Source organism: Ranitomeya variabilis, chromosome 2, assembly GCF_051348905.1.
Source record: "Ranitomeya variabilis isolate aRanVar5 chromosome 2, aRanVar5.hap1, whole genome shotgun sequence".
Classification (NCBI taxonomy): domain Eukaryota; kingdom Metazoa; phylum Chordata; class Amphibia; order Anura; family Dendrobatidae; genus Ranitomeya; species Ranitomeya variabilis.
The window spans coordinates 137,289,754-137,303,922 of NC_135233.1; the positions used below are offsets into that span (position 1 = coordinate 137,289,754).

The 14,169-nt window shown below is 43.7% G+C and overlaps 1 protein-coding gene across 7 annotated transcripts in view; it reads right to left on the reverse strand.

The window, feature by feature from the left end:
• BIRC6 (baculoviral IAP repeat containing 6) overlaps positions 1–14,169 on the reverse strand; it is a 397,034-nt gene that overhangs the window by 217,612 nt on the left and 165,253 nt on the right. For all 7 annotated transcript variants that reach the window (XM_077283020.1, XM_077283019.1, XM_077283017.1 and 4 more), the window contains exons 35-36: positions 9,364–9,579; positions 1,780–1,963 (exon numbers count right to left, since the gene is read on the reverse strand). In XM_077283020.1, coding sequence (XP_077139135.1) covers positions 1,780–1,963; positions 9,364–9,579 — 400 coding nt within the window. The remainder of the gene's footprint in view (positions 1–1,779; positions 1,964–9,363; positions 9,580–14,169) is intronic.

The window sequence follows — 14,169 nt, forward strand, 5'->3', positions numbered from 1 at the left end:
ATGCGTCTTGGCATGCTTTCCACCAGTCTTTCCCACTGCTTCTGGCACAAAAACGTAAGCAGTTCTTCTTTGTTTGATGGCTTGTGACTATCCATCATCCTCTTTATTACATTTCAGAGGTTTTCACTGGGGTTCAGGTCTGGAGATTGGGCTGCCCATGACAGGGTTTTGATGTGGTGGTCTCTTAATTTTTGCCAGGGCTGTGTATTAAAGTTAATCTGTGGTTAGGCTTTTGCTACCCCATCAGAGACCAGCATGATGTAAGGGGAGAGACCTTGATCCCAGCGATGTGTCACTTACAGAGCTGTTTGCTGCAGTATTACCATTTTCTCAGCTGCAGACCTAGCAGTTCTCTGAATGCTGAGCTCTGTATAACTCTGCCCACACCAATGATTGGCAGCTTTCTGTGTACAGCGGTAGAAAGCTGCCAATAAATAGTGGAGGTGGGGTAAGATGGAGCAAGACAACTACATAGTATAAGACAAATAGTCCTCTAGTGATAATCTACTGATAAAACACTGATAAAACACTGATTTTATCGAAACAAAAACAATCAGCTCGCGAAGTGATACGTCACTGGAAATAGGGTCTCTGCCAGTACATCATTCTGCTCTTAAGAGTTAATAGCAAATGGAGTCACAAAACTCGTCATTACATAATAAATAAGGGTTGGAGGTTCTTATTGGGCTGAACAATGTTCTCTGTGCCATATGAACAGATGACCACTGAAGAGAGCTTGCTCATTAGATGGTCGTGCACATTATTATACAGATCGTGCAATGCAATGTAAACAGCAAGCAATTATTGTGCATTTTTATGGTTTGTCCCATGGTTGCAGATAGCAATGACAACGGGCGGTGGTAAGCGAGGGCATGGAGCAGACCGTGGGCCACCGCTTTTCGGTCTGCGGGCAGGACTGGAAGTGTCAGAGGGCTGGATGTGGCTTGCAGTTTGCCCAGGCCTGGTCTGTACAGTGAATGTGGTATGGATGAACCGAGATTTTTAATTAGTTGGTAATTTAAACATGATCTTAAGGTTAGACCACCAATATCCAACAATTGGAAGTTCAACTCTTGGCACATGATAACCTACGCTTAGATGGGACCATGGCACAAAGCCTATATATGGTACCAGTTATTGTGGATATTGTAGCATTTTTCTATTGAAGCGAGTAGCAAAATGTTGCAATTACCAGAACAGTACTGCCAATCCCATCACCAATCACCCGACCAATGAGGCTACCAATTGCCTGCACTGGTCAGGTGACTGATGAGTAGGAGTTTCACGAGACTTGAAGTGATGATGCTAAAAACATCAAGCAGTAATGTCATCACTTTTTGTCTTGGTGGAGAGCAGTGGATTCTTGTGTTAAATATTGCTTCTTTCTTTCGTAAGGACTAGTGATGAGCGAACATGCCTGGATAACACATTATCTGAGCATGCTGGGGTGCTATCCGAGTATCTTGGGTGTGCTCGGATAATACGTAAGAGTCCCTGCTGCCGCATGTGTTCAGGCTAACAGCTGTAAAACAAGCAGCCTCAGGGACTTGAACTTATTATCCGAGCGCTCCCAAGATTCACGGATAACACCCGAGCATGCGCGTGTAACACGTTATCCGGGCACGTTCGCTCATCATTAATAACGACCCCTAGCCTATGTCAACATGTAAAAAGTAGTGGACACCCCCTTGAAAGAACAGTTGTACGATCAGACAGAATAAAAACTGGATTACAAATCAAACCACAATTAAAAGGAACATCAGCTGGATTTTCCTGTACCTGCTAGGATGTCCTGGAGCATGCACGTCAAAGAGTATTGAGCCCAGGCACCACCCCAAGAAATGTCTCCCCTGTTGAAGTCTGTGCCAACCAACAATAGTAGAAGTCTTTCCAGCTGTTGTTCACTCACCACCTCACACAAATGTATAGTAGGACGGGTAGCATTTGCAATTCTGGCAAGAACCTAATGATTTAGGAAAAAAAAAAGGCGTCATACTAAAAAAAAAAAATGTACAAAGTGTAAGACAAATGGCAGGCACTGCTAAATCATTCAATGATGCAACCAACACAGATGTCACCTCTCTGGTACATATACATACAGATTCAGGAAGAGTTGTATTATGCAGTAGGAAATCACTTTCCTGCCACAAAACCATACCACTGCCATTAACCATACACATTACATAATTACATAGAGGCATGAATATTTAGGACGGCCAGTAAAGAATGGTCATTAAGTGTACAGAGAGGTTCCTAATGGGAAGCATTTCCTTCATCAAGAAAATGTTCTAAAGAATGCAACAAACCTAAACTGAAACAGCCAATCTGACCATCTGCTTCTACTATTGATGTGCACTTTAAAAAAAAAAAAAAGAAAAAGTGAACTGGTGCTGAAATTGTGCACCCCAGCAGTCTATGATGTTTGGGGATTTCTCACTGTTCAGCACCAAGCTGATTCCATAACTCCCATAATCTACAATGGAGATCGTAGCACTTGTGTGAACACCTCAGCTTCTATCTGGGGTCATAAATGGCAAAACCTGGGGACCCATAAAGACCCACTATGTGGAAAGTCCTAGAATTGAAACCCTCACCTCTGCAGGTACTTGTAACAATGTCAATATGTCATAAATGTCCTGAAGGGGACTAACCGTTAGTGGGAACCTGTCACCAGGTATGACAGATATGAGATATGGCCACCAACTTTCAGCCCTGACATACAGTATTCTATAATGCTGTATATCTGCCCCCAACCCGACCTGAAAAATAAGAAAAAGAGCCTTTATTATACTCACCTGCGGGGCGGTCCAGTCCGAGGGGTGTCACTGTTCTTACTCCGGCACCTCCCATCTTCTTGGGGATGACGTGTCCCTATGTTATCCACACAGTCTCCCAGACCTCGTGCTCCGTACTTCTGTGTCCTGACTAGTGCAGAGTAATGTACTGCAGTGCGCAGGCACCAAGGCGCTTACGCCTGCGCAGGAGCGTGATGCCGGGGAGACTGTGTGGATGATGTAGGGACGTGTCATCCACACAAAATGAAGGAAGACGGTAGGTCCTGGACCAAGGCAAGAAGAAGGTAGGTCCTGGACCAAGAACAGCGGCACCCCTCACACAGCCCCGCAGGTGAGCATAATAAAAGCTCTTTTTCATATCTTTCAGGTCGGGTTGGGGGCAGATATGAAGCATTATAGAATGCTGTACATATCAGGCCTAAAAAGTGGTGACCGTATCTCGTATCGATTAAGCCTGGTGACAGGATCGCTTTAAGGCTTTAGTGAACAAGTATTAAGAAGGTTCCTTCCAAGATAATCTTTCAAGTTAAATAGGCTGCAGATCACCCGATGAACAAGGAAGACGCTCATTAATCTTTTTGGTGCTGCACAAAAGATCATCATTCTCGGCAGCGTATAGTCCTGTGTAAACATGACTTGCCATGCAAAGGACAAAGGCAGCCTATCCGTACAGAACGATGTACTACAGATCCATCAGGGTCTGTGTAAACAGAATATTAAACAGCTGATGGGTAAATATTCACCGGACGAATAGCGCAGTCTGTTCGATGCACACAGACCTTTAAGGTGGTACAATCTAACAAGGAGAGGAGGCCCGTATATTGTAACCCTGCTGTGTTGTGTTCCTCCGCCTTCAGAATTATTTTAATTATCTAGTACATATCCATAATTACATTACTAAAATGCCGAGCTACATTTACAATCTTGATGGCTTTAGAGCTGAAATCCCCCAGCATTCCTTGTCAACTCACCTGGTGACTATAACTCTGGTACGCAGGGCAGTGCACAGTAAACAGAGTAAAGGAAGAAAATCATCCTGCCCCCTCTGCACTAGTCTATTGCAGCAGCTCAGCTAAACAGTTGGGACTTGTTCACACATTGTGTGTTTGACATGGGGTAGCGTGCAGTGTTTTACGGTCATAAAGTCAGATTGCTGAGATCTCATGCCAACGTTGCTTATTTTTTCCTTGCAGAATTTAGGCACTTACAAATCTTTATCATGTCAAGCCTTTCAGCGTGTTTCACCCATTCTAATGGCTAGGGAATAAATACATCAAAAACACAATAAGGCATTTATTCTACAAAGCATTTTTTTTCCTGCCAAGCGACACGTTTTTGGTGCAGAAATGTTTTTGAAATGTTACCCATGAAAAAAATCCAGAATTTATCATTTAAAGAGGACACATTTCCTTTACATTTTAAAAATGACAAATATGAAAATGGGCCGATGCAAAAATTTGGGCACCCTCGGAGATTTGTGTGCTCAGATAACACTGAGGGTATGTTTCCATGGTCTGTAAACGCTGCGGGTTTGACGCTGCGTACATCTGTAGCGTCAAACCCGCAGTGTCCAGATTTTACAGCATAGTGAAAGGGATTTCATGAAATCCCATCTCCACTATGCATTCAGAGACGCAGGTGGCAGACCTGCGTATCCGGACATGTGGTGCGTCTTTATAGACTGCAGCATGTCTATTTACGATGCGTAGACGCTCCGTCCCATAGACTAACATTAGATGTGGTAAAACCGCATCTAATTATTACGTGCGTATTAACTGCGTAAACGCAGCATACTACACATGCAAACTAATTTAAATAAGGTCTTACCTTGTGACCGCCGGAAGTCCGCGTCCACTGCAGTTTTCGCGATGACTTAGCTCACTGCAAGAACTGCCGTGCACATGACCGCCGGGTTACCTCCTTTCACTAGGCTGGTTCTCACAATCAGCTGAGAACTGCCATTTTTCTTTTACAAGAAATTATATATATATATATATATATATATATATATATATATATATATATATATATATATATATATATATATATATATATATATATATAATGCCAGGCCTCGACCAATCAGAGACGGGCACAGCATGGCGACGATGATGTCATAATGGAAATCTCGCGTCTCTGATTGGTCGAGGCCGCCAGGCCTCGACCAATCAGAGACGCGGGATTTCCAGGACAGACAGACAGACAGGCTGCCAGGCCTCGACCAATCAGCGACGGGCACAGTATCGACGTAGATGTCATAATGGTTGCCATGGCGACGATGATGTCATAAAGGTTGCCTCGACCAATCAGCGACGGGCACAGTCTGCCGCGAATTCTGGAATCATCATTGTCCATATACTACGGGGACGTGCATATTCTAGAATACCCGATGCGTTAGAATCGGGCCACAATCTAATATAATATATATATATATATATATATATATATATATATATATATATATTATATATTATATATTATATATATATTTTATATATATATATATATTTTATATATATATATATATATATATTTTATATATATATATATTTTATATATATATATATTTTATATATATATATATTTTATATATATATATATATATATATATATATATATATATATATATATATTTTATATATATATTTTATATATATATATATATATATATATATATATATATATATTTTATATATATATTTATATATATATATATATATATATATATATATATATATATATATATATATATATATATATATATATATATATATATATATATATATATATATATTTATTTAGTATAAAAAAAAAAAAAAAAGAAAGGACATTACATATTCCTGTGTGGCCAGGGTCACACTTGTGAGTGTGATTTGAGAAACTTGCGCGAGTCTCTCGCATCAACACCCGGCACTCGGGATAGGAGTGTGCGGCTGCATGTATTTCTATGCAGCCACATACGTCGGTCCGAGTGATGCGAGACACTCGCGTAAGTTTTTCGCATCACACTTGCAAGTGTGACACCGGACCGTCACGTACTTCCGAATGTGATTCAACATAAGTAAATTAGTACACATGCGTAGTAAGCTGCGTTCCTGCAGTTATTACGCATGTGACTAATAATTAGATGTGGTTTTACCGCATGTAATGTTAGTCTATGGGAAATTTACGCTGCGGGGACGGAGCGTCTCTGCATTGTAAATAGACATGCTGCAGTCTATAAAGACGCTGCGGTCTGGAAAGATGTACCACATGTCCGTTTACGCAGGTCTACCACCTGCCTCTGAACGCATAGTGGATATGGTCTTTCTTGAAATCCCATCCACTATGCTGTAACATCTGGCCGCTGCGGGTTGGACGCTGCAGATGTACGCAGCGTCCAATCCGCAGCGTTTAGTGACTGTGTGCACATAACCTACCTGCAAAAAGGAAATCACCTTTTTTTTCCCTTCCCAGAAGCCAACTTTCAATAAGCCTTATTTCAAGTGATGAAAAAACGCATATAAGGAAAAAAGGCATCAAAAACACATCAAAAACGCATGTAAAAACGCAAGAAAAAACAGCATAAAAAACGCAGGTGACCTGCCACTGACCTCAAATGCAGATTTCACCTGCATCAAATCCTGAGCAAATACTGAGCCAATCCTGACCGTCGAAACATAACCTCACCAAGGCTTCAGACCTTAATTAGCCTGTTAGGGTTATGACTTGTACACCATCATTGTTAGGAAAGACTAGGTGATGCAAATTTCCCAGCTTTATAAAAATCCAGCCTCCTCTAACCTTGAGCCAAAAAACAGCAGCCATGGGTTCTTCTGGGCAGCTACCTAAGCCCTCTGAAAACAAAAATTGTGGAGGCCCACAAAATAGGATAAGGCTATAAGAAGACAGCTATGCATTTCCAAGTTGCCCTTTTCTGAGATAGAAATTTATTAAGAAATGGCAGGTAACAGAAAGAGTGGAGGTTTAAGATAAGGTCTAGAAGACGAAGCAAAATTTCAGTAAGAGCTGCTCGTAGGATTGCTAGAAAGGCAAATCTGAAACCCGCTCGACTGCGAAAGACCTTGAAAAACACCTGCACAAATATGGCCTTCATGGAAGAGTCATCAGGAGAAAACCTCTCCTGTGTCCTCACCATAAAATTCAGAGTCAGAAGTATGCAAAAGAACATCTAAAGAAGCCTGATGCATTTTATAAACATGTCCTATTGACAGACGAGGTTAAAATAGAACATTTTGGCCACAATGATCAAAGGTATGTGTGGCGTAAAAAGGAATCAAGTCCAGTAAAAGAACATCTATCCAACTATTAAGCATGGGGATGGATGGATCAATCATGCTTTGGGGTTGTGTTGTAACCAATATCAAAGGAAACATTTCACGGGTAGAGGGAAGAATGGATTCAATTAAATAAAAAAAAATTCATGATGCAAACATACCATCTGTAAAAAAGCTGAAGATGACTAAAGGGTGGCTTCTACAAATGGATAATGATTCTAAACACACGTCACAATCCACAATACAATACCTCAAAAGGTATCAGTGAAAATCTGTGGCAAGACCTCAAAATATCAGCGCATGCAAGACGACCCAGGAATCTCACAGAACTGTAAGAATTTTCCAGGAATAATGGATTAAAGTCCCTTAAACAAGAATTGAGAATTGAAAGACTCTTGTCTGGCTACAAAAACCGTTTCCAAGCTGTGATACTTTCAAAAGGTGTTGCTAATAGATACTAACAAGGCAGAGTGCCCAAACTTTTGCATCAGCTCATTTTCCTTTTTGTACTTTTTAAATTGTAAAAGATGACAAAAATATATATAAATATATGTAGTACAGACCAAAAGTTTGGACACACCTTCTCATTTAAAGATTTTTCTGTATTTTCACGACTATGAAAATTGTACATTCATACTGAAGGCATCAAAACTATGAATTAACACACGTGGAATCATATACTTAACAAAAAAGTGTGAAACTACTGAAATTATGTCTTATATTCTAGGTTCTTCAAAGTAGCCTTTTGCTTTGATGACTGCTTTGCACACTCTTGGCTTTCTCTTGATATGCTTCAAGACGTAGTCGCCGGGAATGGTTTTCACTTCACAGGTGTGCCCTGTCAGGTTTAATAAGTTGGATTTCTTGTTTTATAAATGGGGTTGGGACCATCAGTTATGTTGTCCAGATGTCTGGTGGATACACAGCTGATAGTCCTTCTGAATAGACTGCTAGAATTTGTATTATGGCAAGAAAAAAGCAGCTAAGTAAAGAAAAACGAGTGGCCATTATTACTTTAAGAAATGAAGGTCAGTAAGTACGAAAAATTGGGAAAATTTTGAAAGTGTCTCCAAGCGCAGTGGCAAAAAACCATCAAGCGCTACAAGGAGGACCGCCCCAGGAAAGGAAGACCAAGAGTCACCTCTGCTTCTGAGGATAAGTTTATCCGAGTCACCAGCCTCAGAAATCGCAGGTTAACAGCAGCTCAGATTAGAGAACCAGGTCAATGCCACACAGAGTTCTAGCAGCAGACACATCTCTACAACAACTGTTAAGAGGAGACTTTGTGCAGGAGGGCTTCATGGTAAAATAGCTGCTAGGAAACCACTGCTAAGGACAGGCAACAAGCAGAAGAGACTTGTTTGGGCTAAAGAACACAAGGAATGGACATTAGACCAGTGGAAATCTGTGCTTTGGTCTGATGAGTCCCAAATTTGAGATCTTTGGCTCCAACCACCGTGTCTTTGTGCGACACAGAAAAGGTGAACGGATGGACTCTACATGCCTGGGTCCCACCGTGAAGCATGGAGGAGGAGGTGTGATGGTGTTGGGGTGCTTTGCTGGTTACACTGTTGGGGATTTATAAAAAATTGAAGGCATACTGAACCAGCATGGCATCTCCCTGCGCCCATCTTCCTGAAGCCATAAGAGGCAGCGCGGACACGGATTGAGATCTCGGCTGACCTCTCGCGCTACATTTTCCTGAGGCTGTTGGCTTGAGATCTCGGCAGCCCTCGGCTTCAGGAAAATGGCCACCGGAGGCCGAGCGTGCGCAGATTGAGATCTCGGTGGCCATTTTCCCAAAGCTGAAGGGCCAAGATCTCAATCTGCACACACATGGTCTCAGGAAGATGGCCGCCGAGAAACCGGTGATGCACTCTGCTCTGCTCGCCCTGGACACCGAGCTGCGGCATCGCCACATTTTTGTCGCCGGAATCCTGAGGAAGGTACCCTGCTCCAAGGTCTGCCTCACTGCAGACACCGTATCCGCAGCATCGCACCGCTGGGATATCCCGGGACTTCAGCATCGCCCCACTTCTACCGCTGCCGGCTTCTTGCGGAAGGGACCATGCCTCCTGTGACCCCGCTGTACCACCAGCCCTCAGGTAAGAGACCTTAAATTCGAACAATAAGACGGACCCCCATCTTATAAATTCTTCTATTTCTATCTTCTAGTTCTGCTATTTTCCACCCCAAAATTTGAGGTGCCTCTTATGGTGCGATGCGTCTTATAGCTTGAAAAATACTGTACATGATATTGTATTAGCATAATTTATTCTCAATACTGGTACCTTGCAGACAAACAGCAGCAGATCAGCGTGACAAGTGAAGTCCATAGATAGGAGGAAAAGAGCTAGTTTCTGCACAACAGAAATACAACGCTCATGTGCCAACGTGAAAGGCAGAGGCTCAATTTCTGGGCTCTCTTTCGTTGCAGATACTTCTGTGTCTTGAGCAGACCTTGGACATTCAGCAGTACGACGCAGACGTATCAAGTCTTTAAAGTGCTGTGGAAGTGAAACAAATATATATAAAAGATTATAGCTTCACAAAACCAGCAAATACATCATCCATTGATTGTCTCTCTTCTGTTATATTGATGCGTTTCTGGGTAAGTGTAGCTGCTATTACAACCCTCACAGTGGTTATACTTGTCAGCAGTGGACTATGACCCACATGTCATTTAGGGCTCTAAGAAAGCTTTTTTTAATTAAATGTTTTATATCTGCGTTTTCCCCACAGATAAAACAAGTACACATTATATAGGCAAGCTCACCCGCCCATGTTTTTTTTTTTTTGTGGATTAAGGGCCAGATTTATCAAAGCTTTTACACCAGTATTCTGGCGTGAAAAGCTTAAGGCTTCTTTTACACTTACCGGATTTTTTGTGGGTCGCCGTTTTTCGGGTTTCCAATACAATGGAAGAAGTGTTGGGGGAAAAAAAACGGCGTAATGCAAAACCGAAAGTCACGGTGCACTGCAAAAACAAGCTTCTGTTTTTGTGGCATCATTGATTTTCAATGGGGGCAGTGTCCGTAAGCCGTGAAAAAGATCGAGCAGGCTAGGTCTTCTTTCATGGCCGCAAACACGGCCCTCACGGCCGTACGGCGCTCCGCAGCATTATTGGGGCCAATTTTTGCGGCCCCATAGAAATCTATTGGGGCCGCAAAACCATGGCAAGTGTAAAAGAAGCCTTAAACAGTCAAATAATTATTGGCACAACTCGAAGATGCGCTACAGCGTTGATTCTTTTGGCGTTCGCACACTTATTTTTACCCAGCTCTGACAAAGTGCGTGGAGCTGGGGACTGCAGGAGCGGCTGCATTCGCTACTCCACAAATCTTACTCCAGAAGACTGGATTAGGATTTGTGAAGTGCATACATATAAGCCATATTCATTCCAAACAAGCTTCTAAGAAACCGATAAAATAAAAAACTGAATATAATTCTCAACATTGTGCAAAATGCAGACTATACATTTTCACTAGTGCTCTGAGAGATTTAATGCATTCTTACTACAAACATTGACAAGACCGTTTTAAAGAGCGCTAAATTTATCAGTGGTTCATTCTGTTCAATAAAACTGGATTATTTTATGTTGTATGGTCTGAGTTTACACCGCTTGTTAGGCTGCTTTAACACATCAGTTTTTTGCCAGTCAATCCGAATTGGACCCTTAAAAAAAAAAAAAAAAAAAAATTGGAGCATGCTCAGTTAAAAAAAACGTAATCAGTTGCCAGATTCCGTCATTTGACGAATGGATCCGGCGCCATAGGGTTCCATTCTAGCAAACGACGGGCGGCGATGGATCCGTCGCTGTCAGTTTTTTTCGACAGACACAAAAAACGTTGCTATGTCTGTTTTCTCTGGCCGCCGTAAAATAGGGATTTTTGTGTACTCACCGTAAAATCCTTTTCTCCGAGCCATTCATTGGGGGACACAGACCGTGGGTGTATGCTGCTGCCACTAGGAGGCTGACACTAAGTGAAAACAAAGAAAGTTAGCTCCTCCCCTGCAATATACACCCTCCCGCTGACTCACAGCTAGCCAGTTCGGTGCAAAAGCAGTAGGAGATCAATAACATATGAGCGTATAGCATGTCACATTACATATGAGAGTATAGCATGTAAAATTATAAAACAAGCACAAACTAATAATAGGGAGGGAGCTGTGTCCCCCAATGAATGGCTCGGAGAAAAGGATTTTACGGTGAGTACACAAAAATCCCTATTTCTCCTTCGCCTCATTGGGGGACACAGACCGTGGGACGTCCCAAAGCAGTCCCTGGGTGGGAACCACATCAGATCAGGCCGGTGTAACCGCTACTTACAAGTGCGTCACCGTGGCCTGCAGAGTCCGCCTGCCCAGACTGACATCTGTGGAAGTGTGGGAATTATAGTGCTTTAAGAATGCATGCGGACTGGAGGAATTCGCAAGCTTGCGGCAGTGTTTGCCGACGTCTGGTGTCTAGAGCCCTCAGACAGGGAGATAGGCTGACATCTAGCACGGAAGGACTCCGGGATGATGAAAAGAATCCACCACGCTAACATGGCTGATGAAACGGCTAAACCCTTCCTGTGACCGTCCGGAAGCCGTCTTACCATGGAGAAGCCCAAGTAAAGTGTCCAACCTTCGGGAGGACGTCGTCCACGATATGTACCCACTCGGAGCACTCACTTCTTCCAGATTATGGAGAACCCATTCCGTTTTGTGGACTGGAGCCGAAAGAGATGAGAGAAGGACGATGCCACTGCGACAGTGGGAATACAAAACCACCTTGCTAACGAGGGAAGGAGATGGCCTGAGGACGACCTTGCCTTGATGGTAATAAGGAAAAAAGTCTGAAAGAACAGAGCGGCGAGCTCTGAAGACTCATCAGGATGACAGGAACGCAGAGAAAAAAGGGGGGCGACCTTCCCTGATAGTAAAGTCTGACCGGATCAAAAAAGGAGTCTACTGTAAGATCCCCAGGACCATTAAGGTCCCACAGATCTAACGGTACGTGGTAGGGAAGAACTACAGGAGAGGACTCCCTGCTAGAAATTCCATATTTGCAGTTTTGTCGCAATAAGACGGAAAATACTAGTACGGCAAGCGAGAGAACCTGACATTGTCAGTGCGGGTCTCCCGGGAACACTGGGGCTCTTCCTGCTTCCAACAAGGTCTCAGAAGTAGTGGAAGAGGGGATATGGAAATTGGTACCATGGAAGAACAGAGCATCACTGCGATGGTCTTGGATCTCGAGGACAAACCATTAACTGGAGTACATTGGTGTTCCATTAGGATGCCGTCCGGCCTGCATCTGGAGTACTCCAGTGAAGGCAGATCTCATGGAAGACTTCAGAGTGAAGTTCCCACTCACTTGAGGAGAAACCCCGACGGCTGAATATGTCTGCCGCCCAGTGTTCTACTCCAGGGATATGTACTGCTGAGATCACCGAGTGATAGATCTCGGCCCATCAGAGAGTGCGAGGTGCCATGGCGTTTGACTGTGAGTACCTGCTAGATGGTTGACGTATGGCGCAGCCGTGGCATTATTCAATTGAAGACGGATAGTTGACCCGCCCGAAGGCAGTAGACCTGCTGTAGGATTAGCCGTACCGTTCGGATCCCCAGAGCAATGATCGGGAGAAGACGACTGGCATTGGTATTCCCTAATAACCATTGGACCAGGAGAAGGCTCTGGATGAGGAAGGAGCTCAGAGACTGCCCGTTGAAAGCCTGATTGACTTGCTGAAAACGAGCGGAGCGAAAGAAAACTGCTTCCATTGTCGTCTTTTTCCCCAGAACCCTCCTAGCAAATTGAATGAACCGAGGGAATGCGTGACCAAGTGCCTGAGCTCCCTGTTGAAGGGCCACGACCTTGACTCGAGAGAGGATTACCATCCTTCTTGTGCAGGATCATCCTCAAAAGGGATCGGCTGGGAATGAGGAAAAACTTGTCTAAGTTTAGCTGCTAGCCCAAGTGAGAGGGTATTGCAAGTGATATAGAAGACTCAGCGTAGTCCTGGAAGAGTGGCTAGAAAGGAGACCAAATAGGGCAGGACGACCATGCTTCTAGGGTGCAAGAGGCATATGACAACCGCCATGACCCTCGCGACCACTCTGGTGCGGTAGCCAGGCCGAAGGGCAAGGTCGTGATTTGAAAATGCTGTTCGCGAATGGAAGGCGAAGGGATTATTGTAGAGGGAAAAAAATAGGAATGTGAGGGTAAAAATCCCGAATGTCGATGGATGTCAGGAAACGCCACATTTTTCTGTTGAAGTAATGGCTGAGCGGAGGAACTGCATTTGAAAAAGGAAGGACCTTGTCAAAGGTTGTTAGAAGTTTGAGGTCAAGTATCAGTTTTACTTATCATTCCCCCTTTTTGGAACCAAGATCCCTTAGATCTAGACTGTCCTGGACAACGCTTCCACTGCTGGTTGGGTCTGTATAAAAGATACGAACCCTTGTTAGTCTCCCGCTCAGAAGTTTTGATTGGACAGCTGTATTGTCTTCGGGGAAAGGTTACTTGTGTGAATCAAAGTAGTTAAGGTCTCTGACCAGGAGACTATTGGTCCAGCAACCCATGTGGCGGCTAAGGAAGGGTAGAGCGCTGAACCCGAAGCCACAAGACGTAACAAACCAGATTTGCTATCCGACCGTCTGTGGTATGTTAAATGATGATACATCGGGCAGGGACACTGGTAGGTATACCACAAGAAATTCTACCCGGTTAGTCTGCCAAGTGGCAGAATGCGGGGCTGCATCCAGCAGGTCAGGAAAAAACAGTCTCTTGCCATCGTCGTGCAGAGTAGAAAATTAGGAAACCTCAATCCACCATCCACTTAACAGGGAGGAATCGTCCGCTTACGTGCATCAGCTGCTAAATAGAGGCGATACAAAGGGGGGTGCTCGGACGCCAGGGCAGGTTGTCTGGCGATAGGCTGGATGCAGAAGAGGATACATGGAGGCGACACTGCATGTGCTTGTCTGTTGATGGTGAGTGTGCGTGGGAGGGATCGGTGCCCTTTAAAGGACCCGTCGCCCTTAAAAAATCAGAACAGGTATGGCATCCCACGTAGAGGCTTCTGTCCAGGGAATCGCTCGTCAATTTG